Below are 14,570 nucleotides of genomic sequence, written 5' to 3'. Positions count from 1 at the left end.
AAGACAAATCACTATGAAAGCATGAAAGGGGAGGAAGTTCTTATTCTTGCATAGAATTCTCCTGTACCTTCTCCACGTGGAGAGGAATGGTGTCTTCAGTTTTTCTTTTGCACATCCAGTAAATATATATAATCCTGGTGCACACTGACCCTGGAAAGCTGTGACACAGTGCTTATGTTCTTCTGTCAGAAGAGCAACAGCAATTTTTGCAGCCTTTTTTTAGTTGCATGCTGCCAGTGGTTGGCATCACACAGTAATTGACAGCAATAATTCATAAATTCAAACTTCAATAATATTAAAGCAGTGTGATATAAAACTCAACCTTTTTTTTTCTTATGGTAGGGAAGCGGTATCTGCTGACAGAAGGTGATATAAAGTTAGAAGAATTTCAGCAGATGAAAGTGGCAATTAGAAATGAAGTTCATGGCAATAAAGGTATTAGTATTTATTTCATAATCACCATTCTCAGTTGACAAGACAAAGTCATTCTAATAATCAGTTGACCCCATGTAAAAGAGCAACTTACGTCTTTTTTTGTAGCATTTCTGTAGCTGAAATTATTAGAAGATCTGAGGCTTTGGAGACTGAAACAGTATTAGTTATGCTGTGTTGGACAATAGGGAGATGCTGAAGTACGTGAAGTGTTTACGTATGAACTGAAATGTTGGTGTCCTTGCTTTTCGACCTTCATTAGACAGTCTAATAGAAAATACTGTCTCAGTCTACAAATCTTGCAGCAGAGAAGGTTAATACAAAACCTAATAGCGACTTAACTATCCAGAGAAGGCCTATGCATGTAAATTATACAAATAACCTTTCTTTAAGGAACATAAATGTAAGCACGTATCTGCCCTTAATGTTTAAGAAAGGTTAGGTAAAACTCTATTTTCTGCACCTTTTGAATTGTTTTCAGGTGTTCTAGGGATACAAACTGACAATTGTTCCAAAAGATGTAGGTAATTTTCACTTTTTTAGTGTGTGGCAAGTAAGAGACTAATAATCAAATTTAGCTCATATAAAACAGGCTTCTTGGACAGAGAAGGAGGTAAAGTCAACATGACAGTTTTTCTGTACTAAGTAAAAGCTGACTTTAAATCGGGCAGCAGCAAGTCAGCATGTTGTTATATTTTGCTGGGATGATGACATACTAATATTGGGGACTATTCATCATGTACTTGAGATACATTGAATTTATTGCTATGGGTTAGTCACCTTTGCTAAGAGAGGCTTGTAGAAGCCAAATCTTTGGCTTTACAGGTCACATTTGACTATTTTGTACAAATAGTAGGCTCTGAGAACGGATCAAAACAATGAGCTAAGCACCTGTTTATGTCTATGTGTGCATTTTTTCTGTACTCAGTGCTTAATCTAATACATGAAAGATGAAGTAATTAGGGCTAGTAGTAAACTTGGTTTAGAAATGGCAAAAGCAGTAATAAATATTCTGTTACACGGAATATAGAAGTTATTTATTATAGTTATAATGCAACTATTAACTGTAATACTTACAGTATTAGCTACAGCAGTTAAACAATTATCTACAGTAGTTATTATAACCATTAAAAGTTCTTTACAAATACAGTTCAGATCCTAGGAGTTTTTTTCATTTCTGCACACCTTTGAACACATCACAAACATTATATATGCATACTTATCATAGAGTCATAGAATGGTTTGGGTTGGAACGGACCTTAAAGATTATCTACGTCCAACCCCCCTGCCATGGGCAGGGGCACCCTCCACTACACCACGTTGCTCAAAGCCGCATCCAGCCTGACCTTGAAGACAGCCAGGGATGGGACATCCACAACATCTCTGGGCAACCTGTTCCAGTGCCTCACCACCCTCATGGTAAAAAATTTCTTCAGACATAGTCTAAATTTACCCTCTTGCAGTTTAAACCCATTACCCCTTGTCCAGTCGCTACAGGCCCTTGTTGAAAAGTTGAAAATAAACATGGGGGACACCTAGACATGCGTGTATGTGAGAAGCTGTATGCATTTTTCGTGGTGAAAAACACAGTCTTTCTGCTTTATTGAATCTCCATGTTTCAGGTACCAAGGATGCAACACAGGTAATGGAATTGTCTATAGACTGCTGCTAAAATGTGTTTTATTTTCAGATCCATATTTTAAAAGTATTAAAGAAAAATTAAAGAAAAATGGAATGATTCTCAAAAATGAGTTAAAAAATTTACTGCACTTATGTCAGACTTCATCTGATGTGGAACTAGCCAGAGAAGTGATTTACAGGTATGTTTAACAATCCAGGTAACACTCTTTGCTGTCTTAAGTTTTTTGCTTTTATTAGATCCTCTCAGTTTATGTCAGCAGTTGAGGGGGCTTGCCCTAACTCATTAGCTATATGCATAGTTAATCACTTAAACTAAGGCTGTATTTTGGCTTTGGATCTTCCAACCCTTTAGGCACTCTTAGATCAAAGGAGAGTCAAGCTGCGGGAGCAAAGAGGTGTCCTACTGTATGCAGACTGGTCAGCAAGCCGCACAGAAATGTCATCTCTCAGGGGTAGTGGTGTGTTCAGTGGGATTTTCCAGCCAAGACACACCTGGTAATGAACTGGTCTGGACCCAGCAGTGGCAGGTCAGGAGGCTTTGTGAATGAAAGCCTTACCAGCAACTACAGTGTAGGAGCTATAAAGAAAAAGGTTAAGTACCTTATGTTTTTATTTATTTTCTTTTTTAGTGTAGGAGAGAAAATTTGAGGTATTTTAGGAGGTTCTGCTGCTAAAATAGACTGCTGCAACTTCCTGTGCTCTGTGTTTAGAGGGTAAAGTAGCTGGGAATTTTTGTGGCAGTATCCTACTCATTCTATTACTAATCCAAAGCAGGATACTTTACTGGAAATAAAAGAGGTTACACATTACTAGTTAATTTATTAGTTTGATCAAAACAATATTTTTTCCATAAAATTAATCTCCAGTTGTCTAAATGTCATCAGCTGGTGCAGATAGAGAAGTGTTCCTCTGTCATTGCACATGCAGATCTTGCTGTCTGTTTAAAGCTGTTTTCCCTTGACAAATTCCATGCCTTGTGTGATTAACTTTTTTTTTTAATGTTTCAATAGGTACCATGAACAGAATGGAATCACAGCCTTACATGATTATAAATTTGGGCCCCTCTTTATGAGGCTATGTTATGAACTGGACCTTGAAAGACCTGCTGTAGAACTTATCAAAGATCAGGTAATTCCCCCATGTATTTTGAAAATTCTGTTGTTATTATTATTATTAGTCCAGTATGAGTAATTGGTATGCTACACATGAGCTCACAGGCTTGAAGTATATGTGTTGCAGTAGCAAGGAAGTCTATGACATTAGTGTAAGGATGCATGGGTTTTATTTTAAAAAATAGCAAAACAGTAATAAAAAAAATGCTAGTTTGAGTAATTTTTATTGTACTTCTGTATAATTGCTTCATTTGAATAAAAAGTATGATTAAAAAATAGTCCCTCAAATGAACACGGCTGATGCATGCTTTCCTGCACACTGTGTTGCATTACATCATGCTTGGAAGTGAACACTTCTGCATTTGTGTGTGGTAGTCCTCTGAAATCCCTTGGGTTATTTTCACCAATGGAGTTATCATGTTACTCTGTACTTCAAAATCCCTCTGAATCCTGTAGAGGTGGTATGATATTCATCAGCTCAGGAACTTAGCTGTTTTTATGCTGGAGAGACTTAAGGACTTGTTTTTGAACACGCATAAAATGCTATGTGTGCTATTATGATAAGATATTAATCATGTCCATTGTATAATAAATTAGAAAGATTCTGTGCAATACTGTTGTGTCTTCAAAAATCTCTGGCAGCCAGTGGAAAGTCATGTCTGTGATGTTAATTCAGTAAGGCAGGAGATATGCCTAGCCAGAAATGGGAGAAGTCTTGCTTGGACTACTATTCTTAAATTAGGCATGTGTGGTTTTTTGCTGTGTTCTGGGTTGGGGTTTTTTGTTTGGGTGGGGTTTTTTTTTGGTGGGGGGGGAGAGGGGTTGTGTTTTCTGTGGGGTTTGGTTTGTTTTGGCTTTTTTGTGGTTGTTGTTTCTTTGTTTTTTAATTGAGATCTCTGTCATTAGATGATCTTTAAGGTGCCTTCCAACTCAAACCATTCTATGATTCTGTGATTAAGACGAGTCCTGCAGCACTTGCAGGACTTAGTAACTGGTGGATAATAAGGTGCAGTCCCACTTCTTCAGGCTCTGCTACAGAAATTTAGACTTAATACCCCTAGCATTTGTTTGGCTATTCCCAACACACAGTGTGATTGAAGTGGAATGTAAAATATATTTTCTTCTGCTACTTTGCTTCTCATCACTCAAGCCCTCGTGCTGATCATTTGATACTGGGATTAGCAAAAATGTCTTTCAGTTTCATGGTGGTGATACTTTAACCCAGAGATACTGTTAGTCAGCGTGCATTGCCATTAGTGATTTCTGCCTGCATTAACTCAGGGATCACAATCTGTCATTTAAAAAAAATGATAGTGGGAATATCTGGGAAATTTCTGTTTAATTTTAGAGGGCTTTTGACCATACTGACTCCCTGGTATTTTAGAATTTACTTGACAGAGGGACAGTCAGGGCACCCAGAGAGTTAAATGTTGAACTTCTGAAGATGGGGCTTATTCCAGTAGGAAGACCTGCTGCACATTGTGCTTAGTAAGAATGCTCACTGACTTAACTTGCTTTACGCTTGCTCTGTTTGTATATTTCTTCTCCAGAACTTGCGTGGTTTTTTCTCCGACAGTACGTCGTTCCATATTTTGATGACTATGTTGTTTAAAAAGGGACATTTTGAAAGTGAGTACTGTGTTTGCTAAGGCAAATGCATTTTGAGGAGAGTGCTTCTCACTGTAAGTGTGTGTATGTAAATATATATGTCTTTAATGAATATTGCTGATTGATTTATGGTTTTAGAAAATGCCAAACATCATATGAATTAGTGTGGATATAGATGAGCTGCACCATAGTGTGCCATAAAAATGGAAAGCCTTATACTTCCAATGGTATTCGTACCATTCTCAGTTGCACAGAACTTTGATTATCATGGGGAGCTTGTTTCCTAAATCCTCTTCTCTGAACGCTTAGCTTCTCTTTGGTTTGTAGTTTCCCACAGCTTTTTGTTTTCTGTATTCTAGGTTTGTTTTACGTGGTTGTTGGAATAGTAAGTTCTTCAACAATTTTTTTGGCTGTTCTGCATTTGTTTCAGAGCAGGGAAGAGTACGCTTTCCCCTTTGATAACAAAACCAGACTGTAGTTTTCTCTTGATTTGTCTCATTAGTATGCTTAACACAGAGTGGCTACTGCAATATTTAAGTCAAACGCTTCAAATCAGTTTGACCCTTTGTGAGGATAAGGGGGAATCGTCTAACCTGACTGAAAAGACTTAAATTGTGTATGGAGTAAGCTTTTCAAGAAAATTCCTGTATTTGAAATTTGTTGAACATGCAGCACTTGGTCTCTTGAGGTTTAGCAAATCTAAATCCTGCAGTTGTCCTAAAAGTTAAGACTGAGCCACTGTAAAAACAACTAGATCAGAGCCTGAATGCAGTGTTGTGGTGTAGTGGAGAGTGTGTGTTATTGAGGATCTATTAGTTTCCTAAAATGATGGAAACTTTGATCATGAGCTTTGATCAAAGGCTTGCTTTCTGGGCAGTTAGAAAGAATGAGAGTGGTTTTATCACGTATCTAGAATTTAGTTTTAGATTTGTATGAAACTAATAGAACAGTAAGGCCAGATGCTAATGTAGATTGCAGACCTCCTTGCTGGGATGATATATTTACATCCAACTGACCCTAAATTAAACTTTTTGAAATCTATTAGGTTTTTTTAAAGTAACAGAGTTCAGATTACATTCTTATTTTGAAACAGATTTATTGAGCTCATACCATGTTGGTTTTTTTTTTTTTCCAGTTATTAAATATACAGCCTTACATTTCTGAAGTGAGTGACACTAATGTATTTTTGATAGGTGCTTTGGAAGTTCTGGTAGAAATGAAAAAACAAGGTATACCTTTCAACAGAGAAACCTATCTACTTGCATTTGCAATATGCTACAAACTGGTAAGTATTTTCAATTTACATGTCGAAAAAGTATTTGAAGGGCTGTCCTGGTTTTGGCTGGCATAGACTTAATTTTTTTTCCTAACAGATGGTATAGTGCTATGTTTTGGGTTTGGCATGAGAATGATTTTGGTAACACACTGATCTTTTTAGCTGTTGCGAAGTAACTGTAGTGCTTGTACTAAGTCAATGACTTCTCAGCTTCCCGTGCTCTGCCAGGAGGGGGGTGCACAAGAAGCCAGGAGGTGGCATAGCCAGGACAGCTCACCCAGACTGTCCAAAAGGATGTTCCATACCATATAATGTCATGCTCATTGTATATAACTGGAGTTGGCCAGGGGCAGGAATCGTGGCTCAGGGCCGGGCTATTGATCACCAGGTGATGAGCAGTTGTTGAATTGTACAGCACTTGGTTTTGTAAATTCCTTTTTTAATGATGATGCTGTTGTTGTTGTTATTTTATTATTAGTTCATCTTCCTTCGTTGTCCATTAAACTGCTATTATCTTAACCCACGAGAGTGTTTTTTTCCCGATTCTCTCCCTCATCCCACCTCGGGGAGTGGGGCAAGTGAGCAGCTGCTTGGTGCTTATCCCTGACTGGGGCTAAACCACAACAAATGCCTTCTTTGTGTCTTCCTTTTTTTTGATTTTAAAATTTCCATATGTTCCTGGTCATGATTTCTTATCTAGTGCAAGACATATTTAAGTCCTAAATTGCTTCATTATGCATGATACGGTGTACATATATATCTTCCCATACCAACTAATGTCACAAAGCAAATCCCCAAAAAATTACATGGTCATAAACACTAAGGAACAAATTTCATGCAGCCTTTGATTAGCTGATTGTATTCTTTCTCTGCGATTTGTACATCTTTTCAGACTGTGCTCTATGCTTGAGCCTCAATATTGCTTTTATAGTTTGTCTTCCTGAAGAGACAAGGCATTTATATGATGCATTGTTTTTGTAAGATATCTCCCATCCTTTTTTCCCCTCCCTCCACCCCAAGTAACCTTGAACCATTTCTGCAGTTGCACCCAAAGTTGACAAGGAATAGAGTTCTCAAAGGTATCTATTCCTCTATGCCTGATGAAAATGGACAGCCGTGTGGAGAAAAGAAACCTAAACAAAGGCCTTCAGTGAGAGACAGGCACCCCTTGAGCTTATCTAAGTATTTTTAGCACAGAGAAAAAGAGCATGAACACAGTAAGAAACTAGGCTGCATAGGTTATGAAAGTATTTTCTTAGAACTGTTTTCTTTCTGTAGCAAAACTAGATTCCCCAAACTTTTTTATTTTGATCTTCCTCTCTCAATTTGAATCAGTTCTGCAATTTGAAATACTAAGACACATCCTTTCCAGACTTAGTAGGAAACTATTCTTCAATTTCCCCATATTTTTAGGAAGAAAGACACTAGGAGAAGAAAAAATGGACCACTAGACTAAACATCCTCAGGTTTCTCAGTAACCATTCAGTGAAATTGAGTGCTTATGTGATAAAAAGGAGTTGGCCTAAAATGGTAGCTCAGTAATAATTTATCTGGTGCTTCTGAAATTCTCAGTTCTGATGAATCAGGGCTGCCTTTAAGTTAAGGGAAATAGAACAAATGATGTGGCTTTGGCGTTTGGAGCGTGAGCCAGTAAACAGAGTTGAGATAGAGCTGTGGAAGTTGTCTGTTGTTTAAAACAGCTAGCGTTTTTTCAGAAGGTTATGAATGTACAAGGACTCTGACACTGTGCTACAACCCAAGTTTATAAAGTGGTGTTTGCTGAAACAATATTTGCACTTCAAGGTTGCTCTTTGGTTTCTGCTCTGCCCATTTAGGTAAAGGGTTTCACAGAAGCCCACTGTGGTTCTCTGAGGTATCCTTTACTCCCTCTGCTGTAGCTTCTTCCCTAAAATCTTTACATCGTTCTTTCCATGGCCTGCTGTCAGAAGGCTTGGATCCATGGCATGTGCAACAGGAAGAGGTTCTCGATACTTATGTTTTCTGCTACTTCTAGTCCTACCTGTGTGTTCAGCAGAGGATCTGCTCCATCATTACTTGTTTAGTGAATTGGTAAAAACAGAGTGAAAATTATTCTAAACTGTCACCTGGTTGTTTTAACAGCCACAATAAATGTGTGGGTTTTTTTTCATTACAATAAAATAGTATCAATAAGGGAATAAGTTGTAGTAACCCTTTATGCACTAAAGAGGATTAGTTGGAGCTCTTTCAAAAGCTTAATCTGTCAATTCAGTTATTAGTGGTAAGAGGAGAAATGGTGAAGCTCAGAAGTGTTTTTGCTCGTGATGCAACATGAAACGTCAGAAAAAATCTTGAAGGGAAATATCTTCAAGATGCACTACTTGAATACTGGAAGTAATGGTGCTGGTATCATTAAGAGCAGTTCTGGATTTTCACCAGGTTAATTCTTGGTTTCTTTTGAATACTCATGTTAGAGACCAATACAGGAAAATGTACAAGGATTAAAGCTCAGATTATTGCTAGTGAATAAACAAGCAATTAATGTTTAATCTTTCTAAAGATTAAAGTTTTAGTTGACCTCTAAAACACTTTTGGAATGTTTAAAATCATTGTAAGGCACTGCTATCCTCTAAGGTAACAGATGGTCCTTCTTTCAGTGCAGGAAAGGGCTGTAGGCCTTTTGATGACACCAAAATATTTATGTAATAATAGCCTTCTGGTGGTCAGAGTGTTTCTAATTTTTAAAGAACATGTTTTAATCTCACATAGTGTAAAAGATATTTTCCTAAGTTGTGAAGACCATTCTGCAGGGCCATGGAAACGCATCCTGCAAACACCCAAAGGATGACCCTATCCCTTAAATCACGGCCAGTATTTTGCAGGAATGACACTTTGAACAGTAGAAAAAGAAATCAACAATAAATAGTAGGAAGGAATGTGAAGGCTCTTACCCGTATTGGTGGTACAAGTTGTTACAAAACCTTCCTGCTGTCAGCTTTTAAGTTTGGCAGGTATTACTTTGGGGTCCAGTCAGCTCTACTCAGAATTTCCACTCTGTAGCTTTGAGTATTGTAATTTGATGTTGTGTTTCTCAAGAACTGCTGCACAGAGTCTCCTTGGTTGAGTTCAGGTGTGGATTGCCCTGGTGATCTTTACAGTATGTTGACTTCTGAATATGATCGCAATTGCTCACGGTCCCTTCAGATCACAGGAATAACAAGTGCAACTTGGGTTTGAAATTTCTATGCAGGACAACCTGGAGTCTTGCAAAATCTCTGCCAAACTTCTTGAAGAAGCACAGCTAAAGGGTGACACATTACCACTGCGAGTATTCTGCTTTGCTGTGGCAACTGCTCTGAAACAGGTACAGTACCTTTTGATTTGATTTGTGCCTTTATCTCTATAATTTTATTGTAATAAGATGGTTAGTGAAAGGAATTTCACATGCAGGAGGCATAACTAATCTATGTAATAACTTCCAGTACTAAAACTTTTTGGCACCCGAAAGAGTAGGATTATAGACAACTCCCACAAAAAGTGAATGTGGAAATTCTGAAATCTAAACATATGTCTTCAGTCTAATGCACAGGCATTTTGTGCTAGTGACAATGACATAGAGAAAATTTTTAGAAAACTTAAGAGCTGGGTCAGCAGGTTAGATGTAACTATGGACTCAGTTCTGCAGACCCTGCTATTTAGTGATGCTTTCCTTTAAATGATTATTTTTAAAATGTTAATTTAAAATATTCACACAATCGTCTCTTTAAAATGTGTATCTTTGGAGGCCACTCAAAGACTGTGGTGTGTATTGCCCTACTGCCTGGGACATGGCCTGTTTCTTCACAGGGAGGTTTCCATATACCTCATGTGCCTAAGCACTGGTGGGGAGAGGCTCTGAGGCAGTACAGGGTGAAGATTGAGCAGGAGAATAACAATTAGGGAATTCTAAAGCCTAGTATTTTCCCTGCCATTAATCTGTGTATAGAGCTTGAGGAAATTCTGACCCTTCTCTGTTTCATGTCTAAACAGAGGTCAGAGACACTGTAAGAACTAATGATTTGATGTTGTTCACAGATTTGAATAAATGGAGTAAAATTGTTAAGATTTTCTTACGCACTCTGTGGTCTTTTTTGCATTGTCTGTGTGAACAGAGACACCGAACAATAGCATCATTGAAATTAATTTATTCACGTGCATGGTGGTATGACAGGGCTTCTCGTTGGCACTGAGGTTAAAAAATAAAATCTCTTTTTCTGAAACAACATGAAATACCCTCAACACTGTTGCTTTATGTAAAAAACAGTTAAAATTCTTGTTTTGCAAACAGAATAATGCTCCACGTTACACTTAACTATTCCTCAAGCTGCATGATCTTTGACAGTACATCTTGTTCTGAGCAGGATGTTTCTTGATCCCAAGTAACTGGGTTGGTCTAGTAAATGTCAGTGTAACATTTACTGTCTGTAAAAACCAGTTGGTGGCATAGATACAGTACTGTAAATGTGTATGTCCAAAAGCTTAAAAGTGCTGGGCAGGATAAATATCCACATTAGCATATGCTCCACTTAACTGTTCTGACATGTGCCAAACTGGGCATGTGTGTAGATCGTTTATCTTTCAGTTGATCTTGTGCTTGGTGTTGGCTACATGCTTCATTTCCCTACTGATCCAAGGCAGAAAGTACTGTCTGAATGTGCTAAAGAGCCAGATGACAGGGAACTCCAGCGTGGTGTCTTCCTTTCACAGGCTGGACGCTGTTTGGAGCCTGTGGCTCTTTGTGAAGGTGTTCTAGACAGTGGATTGTGATTCACTGAAAAGTTGTGAAAGTCTTGTTTGTCTTGAACTTTTACTATGAAAGTGTCACACGTCTAACTATGTTTTTTTAATTATTTATAACTCTTTCCTAGAATGACGTAGCACAAGCCAAATTTTTTTATTCTCAGATAGTGAAAACGGAGAACAAACTATACAGTAATCTTAAAGTAAGTATGCTTTTTTTGTCTTAGAATCTTGCAGAGAAGTATGCTATACTGGACAAAAACTCCATGCATAAAGTAACTTAGCAGCACTTAGTAGCACAGGTGTGTTTCCATACTGTTGCTGAGCTTGTTTTTGAGCCAACAGACAACTTCTGTCAGTTGGATGAGTTACATCTTGAATTGTTAACACCCTCCCCCCATGTTTTAAAATCGTTTCCTGTCACAGATGGGAATGGAAAGTAAATCCATCCTACATCTGTGAGTATAGACCTGTGAACAATTTCTAATTATGATGTGACTTTTTGCTTTCTTGCTACGAAAGATTTAAAAAACCACAGCTCCCAATAAATGCCTTCCTTAGCTCTGCTCTTCCCACTTCAGACCTCCTTCAACCCTATGAACCTTAACCACATATGTACGTACAACCATTGTTTTCTTTACTTGCATAGTCTACAACCTGAGAGGAAGTCTACTGCATGTGCCCTGTAATTGACCTCTCCAAGCTATGGAAAAAAACGCTTTATTCAAGGACTGCTAGTACAGCTCCATCAGAGGACCCCTGCCTCCAGGCTTACCCTTCATTTCCAGGTCTCAGCTGCAAAAAATCTCCAAACTTCTGTGGAAATAAATCATTCCCTCTGCTTTCTTCATGAGTAATGGATTTTTATCAGTGCACCATCTAGAAATGTATTTTGTCCTGCTTTGCTTCATGTCTTTCTCAAACATTTTCTTTTAAAATTTGCATTCTGATGATAAGTCCTATTTGTGTGGTGTGTTTTTATTTTATTTTTAAGGTTCTTGTCCAGCTCAGGTCTGGTTTGCTAGAAGAAGTAATAAAGACATTAGAGGCAGCAGTGGAAGTGGACATTCCTCCCTTTGTGAAAAAAATAGAGTTTTCTGAGCAGGTGGTAAGTATACAAAGAGAGAAGATCCACAGTGCTTGGCTGAGCCATGATGATGGTGGTTCAGCTACAGAACTGGTATACAGTAGAAAATGGAATTTTCCACTAAGTAAGAACAGCGAGCCAAATATTTTCATGCCTGAGTTCACCCTACTAAATCTGTTTGGGTTCTGATGCATTCAGATGCCAAAGCAGCTGGCTGGCTTTCCATACTGTGGGACAAAGCACTTAGCTGTCCACTTCCTTTTTTTTATTGTGGATCTTGCTCTTAAAAGCTCAAATTTTATCTGAATGTAGATGAAGCATTCCCTAGTGGCATTAAATAATTTAATCCCTTGCCTTCCATGCTATTTTCATTGAATCCAAAAGTAAGAATAAAATTCTGATCACAGTGATACTGTTAGGTTGGTAATATTAGCGAAGACCTGTGATGCTATACAGGGAAATGTGATATGGGAAATAACAGCATTTGCTATTTTACTATAAAAGGTTGCCCTTGCAGTATTAATAACCAAGAAGTCTTCCTTCAGAGCGCATGTGCCCTTGTCAGCTTGGCAGCATTGCTGCTGCTTTTCCTGAAACTTACTAGTGTGTTCATTTTGAACATGTCTGAGGAACAAGATATTTTCAGACTGTTAATAATTCAGTATATAACTTTTCACTGCTGCCTATTAAAATGAATAACTGATAATGAAAAATGACAAATACAAGGTTAAAAGGGGGCCTACCTTTCAAAACATAGCCCATGTATATTAACTCCTGTGTTGAAAAGAAATTTTTTTAAGCAGCATTTAATTTTGTAAACTCATCCAAATAAATGTTGCATGTGCCAATGTTGCATTTTGATTTTGTTTGGCAAATTTGTAAAGAGTCCCTAAGAAGACTAAGCGTTAGTCTTAACCCATTCCTTCCATAAAAGTTTATTGATCAATAATGATTTTTAAGAGAAAACTTACACTTGAGCTCATACTCTGTGTATGACACAAAGAACCGCTCAGAGTTCTATAGTCTGACTTTTATTGATTTGTACTGTACTGTGCATTCAGTGCAATACATAGTAATAATTAAAATTGTGCTGATCTGGAAAGTAGATTCCAGGAAGCAATTACATTTCCTGGGTTGAAATAGAAAATAATTGTGTCTATACTACGGTTGAAAAAATGACTGTACAACTTTGAGGAAGTTTTAAATCTAATAAACTCTCTCTAATAGATACCCAGCACATTTCCACCATTGTCTGGTGATGTATAATGTGTGCTGTGTAAAATCCTCTTCTTACAAGTCATTGCATTAGCCACATACCTTACACTCTGTTCTTTTTTTTTTTCTGTGAGTGATTGCTTGTCTTCAGTATGGTGGTTGAATGAGATCTTCTCTTGCTGAACTGTAAGTGTCTGTAACTTTTCTCTTCTTTAGCTGGCTACAGTCAGGGAAAAGATGGAAGAACACCCTGACCTTTCTGCCAAATTAGGAGACATTTATATGAAACTACAAGCTTCGGGACGGATAACCATGTGCACGCTGGAAGACATGCTTTTCCAGATTCCTAGTTCAAAGAAGACCCCTGCAAAGCTTTTGAATCAGAAGCAACTGGGCTATCAGTCAGCTAAACCACTTTGGTCAAATCTGTTGGTGGAATAGTTCAATATTTGATGGCAAACTGAACTGCTGTTAGCAACTCCTAGAAGCCAGGTTCAAATAAAATGCCTTCTCTACTCCTCCACAAAGAGCAATTGTTTTAGTTGTTTATGTGAAATTGCATTTTAAATACAGATCATGTAGCTTCCACGTTTCAATTTTGTTGCTAAAAACAAGCCACAATAGTGGTTATTTGTGTGCTGTTCAGAAATGGAGTGAGAATGGGTTGAAGTTTTTCCTCGGCCACTTAAATCAGGATTTTCCTATGTTAAGCATCCTGATAGAAGTGAACAAAATAGTATGTATATCTCACCTGACTGCTGTGGTTCATGAGAAGAAAATTCAGTTTTCACCACGTGTCGTGCTCTGACTGAAAACATAGATACAGCCCAGAGTCTAGATAAAAGAGTATGGAAGTGCTTTAACTATTTTTTCAAATTCTATACATCCCAAGAGAATCAGAGGAAAGCATCTTTTCCTCCCCTTTGTATCTTTTTCCTCAGAAGCAATATATTAGTAAGTTTTTTTTCCTATCAGATGGGATCATGGAAATGCTAGGAGAAGTAGCATTGTAACCAAGTGGTTGTTTCAGTACTAGAAGGAGATTCCTAAACAAAAGTCAGAGTGAGTGGCCCCATGTACTGCTTCCTTCAATTTTTTGGATGTTAAGCCTCCCAGGATAAGCAGATCTTGATACAAATTTGCAACGAAGTCTTAACATGTTTAGACCAAGTAGGATCACTTCTTCAGACTAGAATTACATATCATCTGCATAATTCACTCATACGCAGAGCAAGGGATCATAAAGACAGTGCAACGAACCTTCACATTGACCCAGCTTAATGACTCCAGGCCAAATGTGCTTGTTTCTAGCAATAGGAAGCTGTAACTATGAGTCCTGTATACCCAAAAATCTTTTTTCATTCACCGTCTGGAATAGAAGAAATTGGAGGCAGCTGAACCTTGGCTCAGGTACTTTGGTTTCTTTTTGCATATGAAGTGA

At 37.8% G+C, this 14,570-nt stretch overlaps 1 protein-coding gene across 1 annotated transcript; it reads left to right on the top strand.

Annotated features, from left to right (window-relative positions):
- The first annotated feature begins 335 nt into the window (after positions 1-335).
- Positions 336-13,648, top strand: PTCD2 (pentatricopeptide repeat domain 2). The gene is made up of 9 exons (XM_010156478.1): positions 336-435; positions 2,123-2,252; positions 3,084-3,201; positions 4,736-4,814; positions 5,987-6,078; positions 9,299-9,412; positions 10,956-11,030; positions 11,822-11,935; positions 13,346-13,648. The coding sequence occupies exons 1-9, from the start codon at positions 336-338 to the stop codon at positions 13,568-13,570; spliced, it is 1,047 nt and encodes a 348-aa protein (XP_010154780.1). The 3' UTR covers positions 13,571-13,648.
- The last annotated feature ends 922 nt before the right edge of the window (positions 13,649-14,570 follow it).

This window comes from Eurypyga helias, unplaced genomic scaffold (assembly GCF_000690775.1).
Source record: "Eurypyga helias isolate BGI_N326 unplaced genomic scaffold, ASM69077v1 scaffold3038, whole genome shotgun sequence".
NCBI classification, from domain to species: domain Eukaryota; kingdom Metazoa; phylum Chordata; class Aves; order Eurypygiformes; family Eurypygidae; genus Eurypyga; species Eurypyga helias.
Note: the sequence above shows the minus strand (reverse complement) of the source record. Positions and strands in the feature narration are given on the sequence as shown.

Bases quoted from the DNA above. Each gene is read 5' to 3' on its own strand.
- PTCD2 (XM_010156478.1), top strand. From the start codon at position 336: ATGGTAGGGAAGCGGTATCTGCTGACAGAAGGTGATATAAAGTTAGAA. The intron at 3,202-4,735 runs GTAATTCCCCCA...TTTCTTCTCCAG, and splicing joins TAGAACTTATCAAAGATCAG to AACTTGCGTGGTTTTTTCTC. The intron at 11,936-13,345 runs GTAAGTATACAA...TCTCTTCTTTAG, and splicing joins TAGAGTTTTCTGAGCAGGTG to CTGGCTACAGTCAGGGAAAA.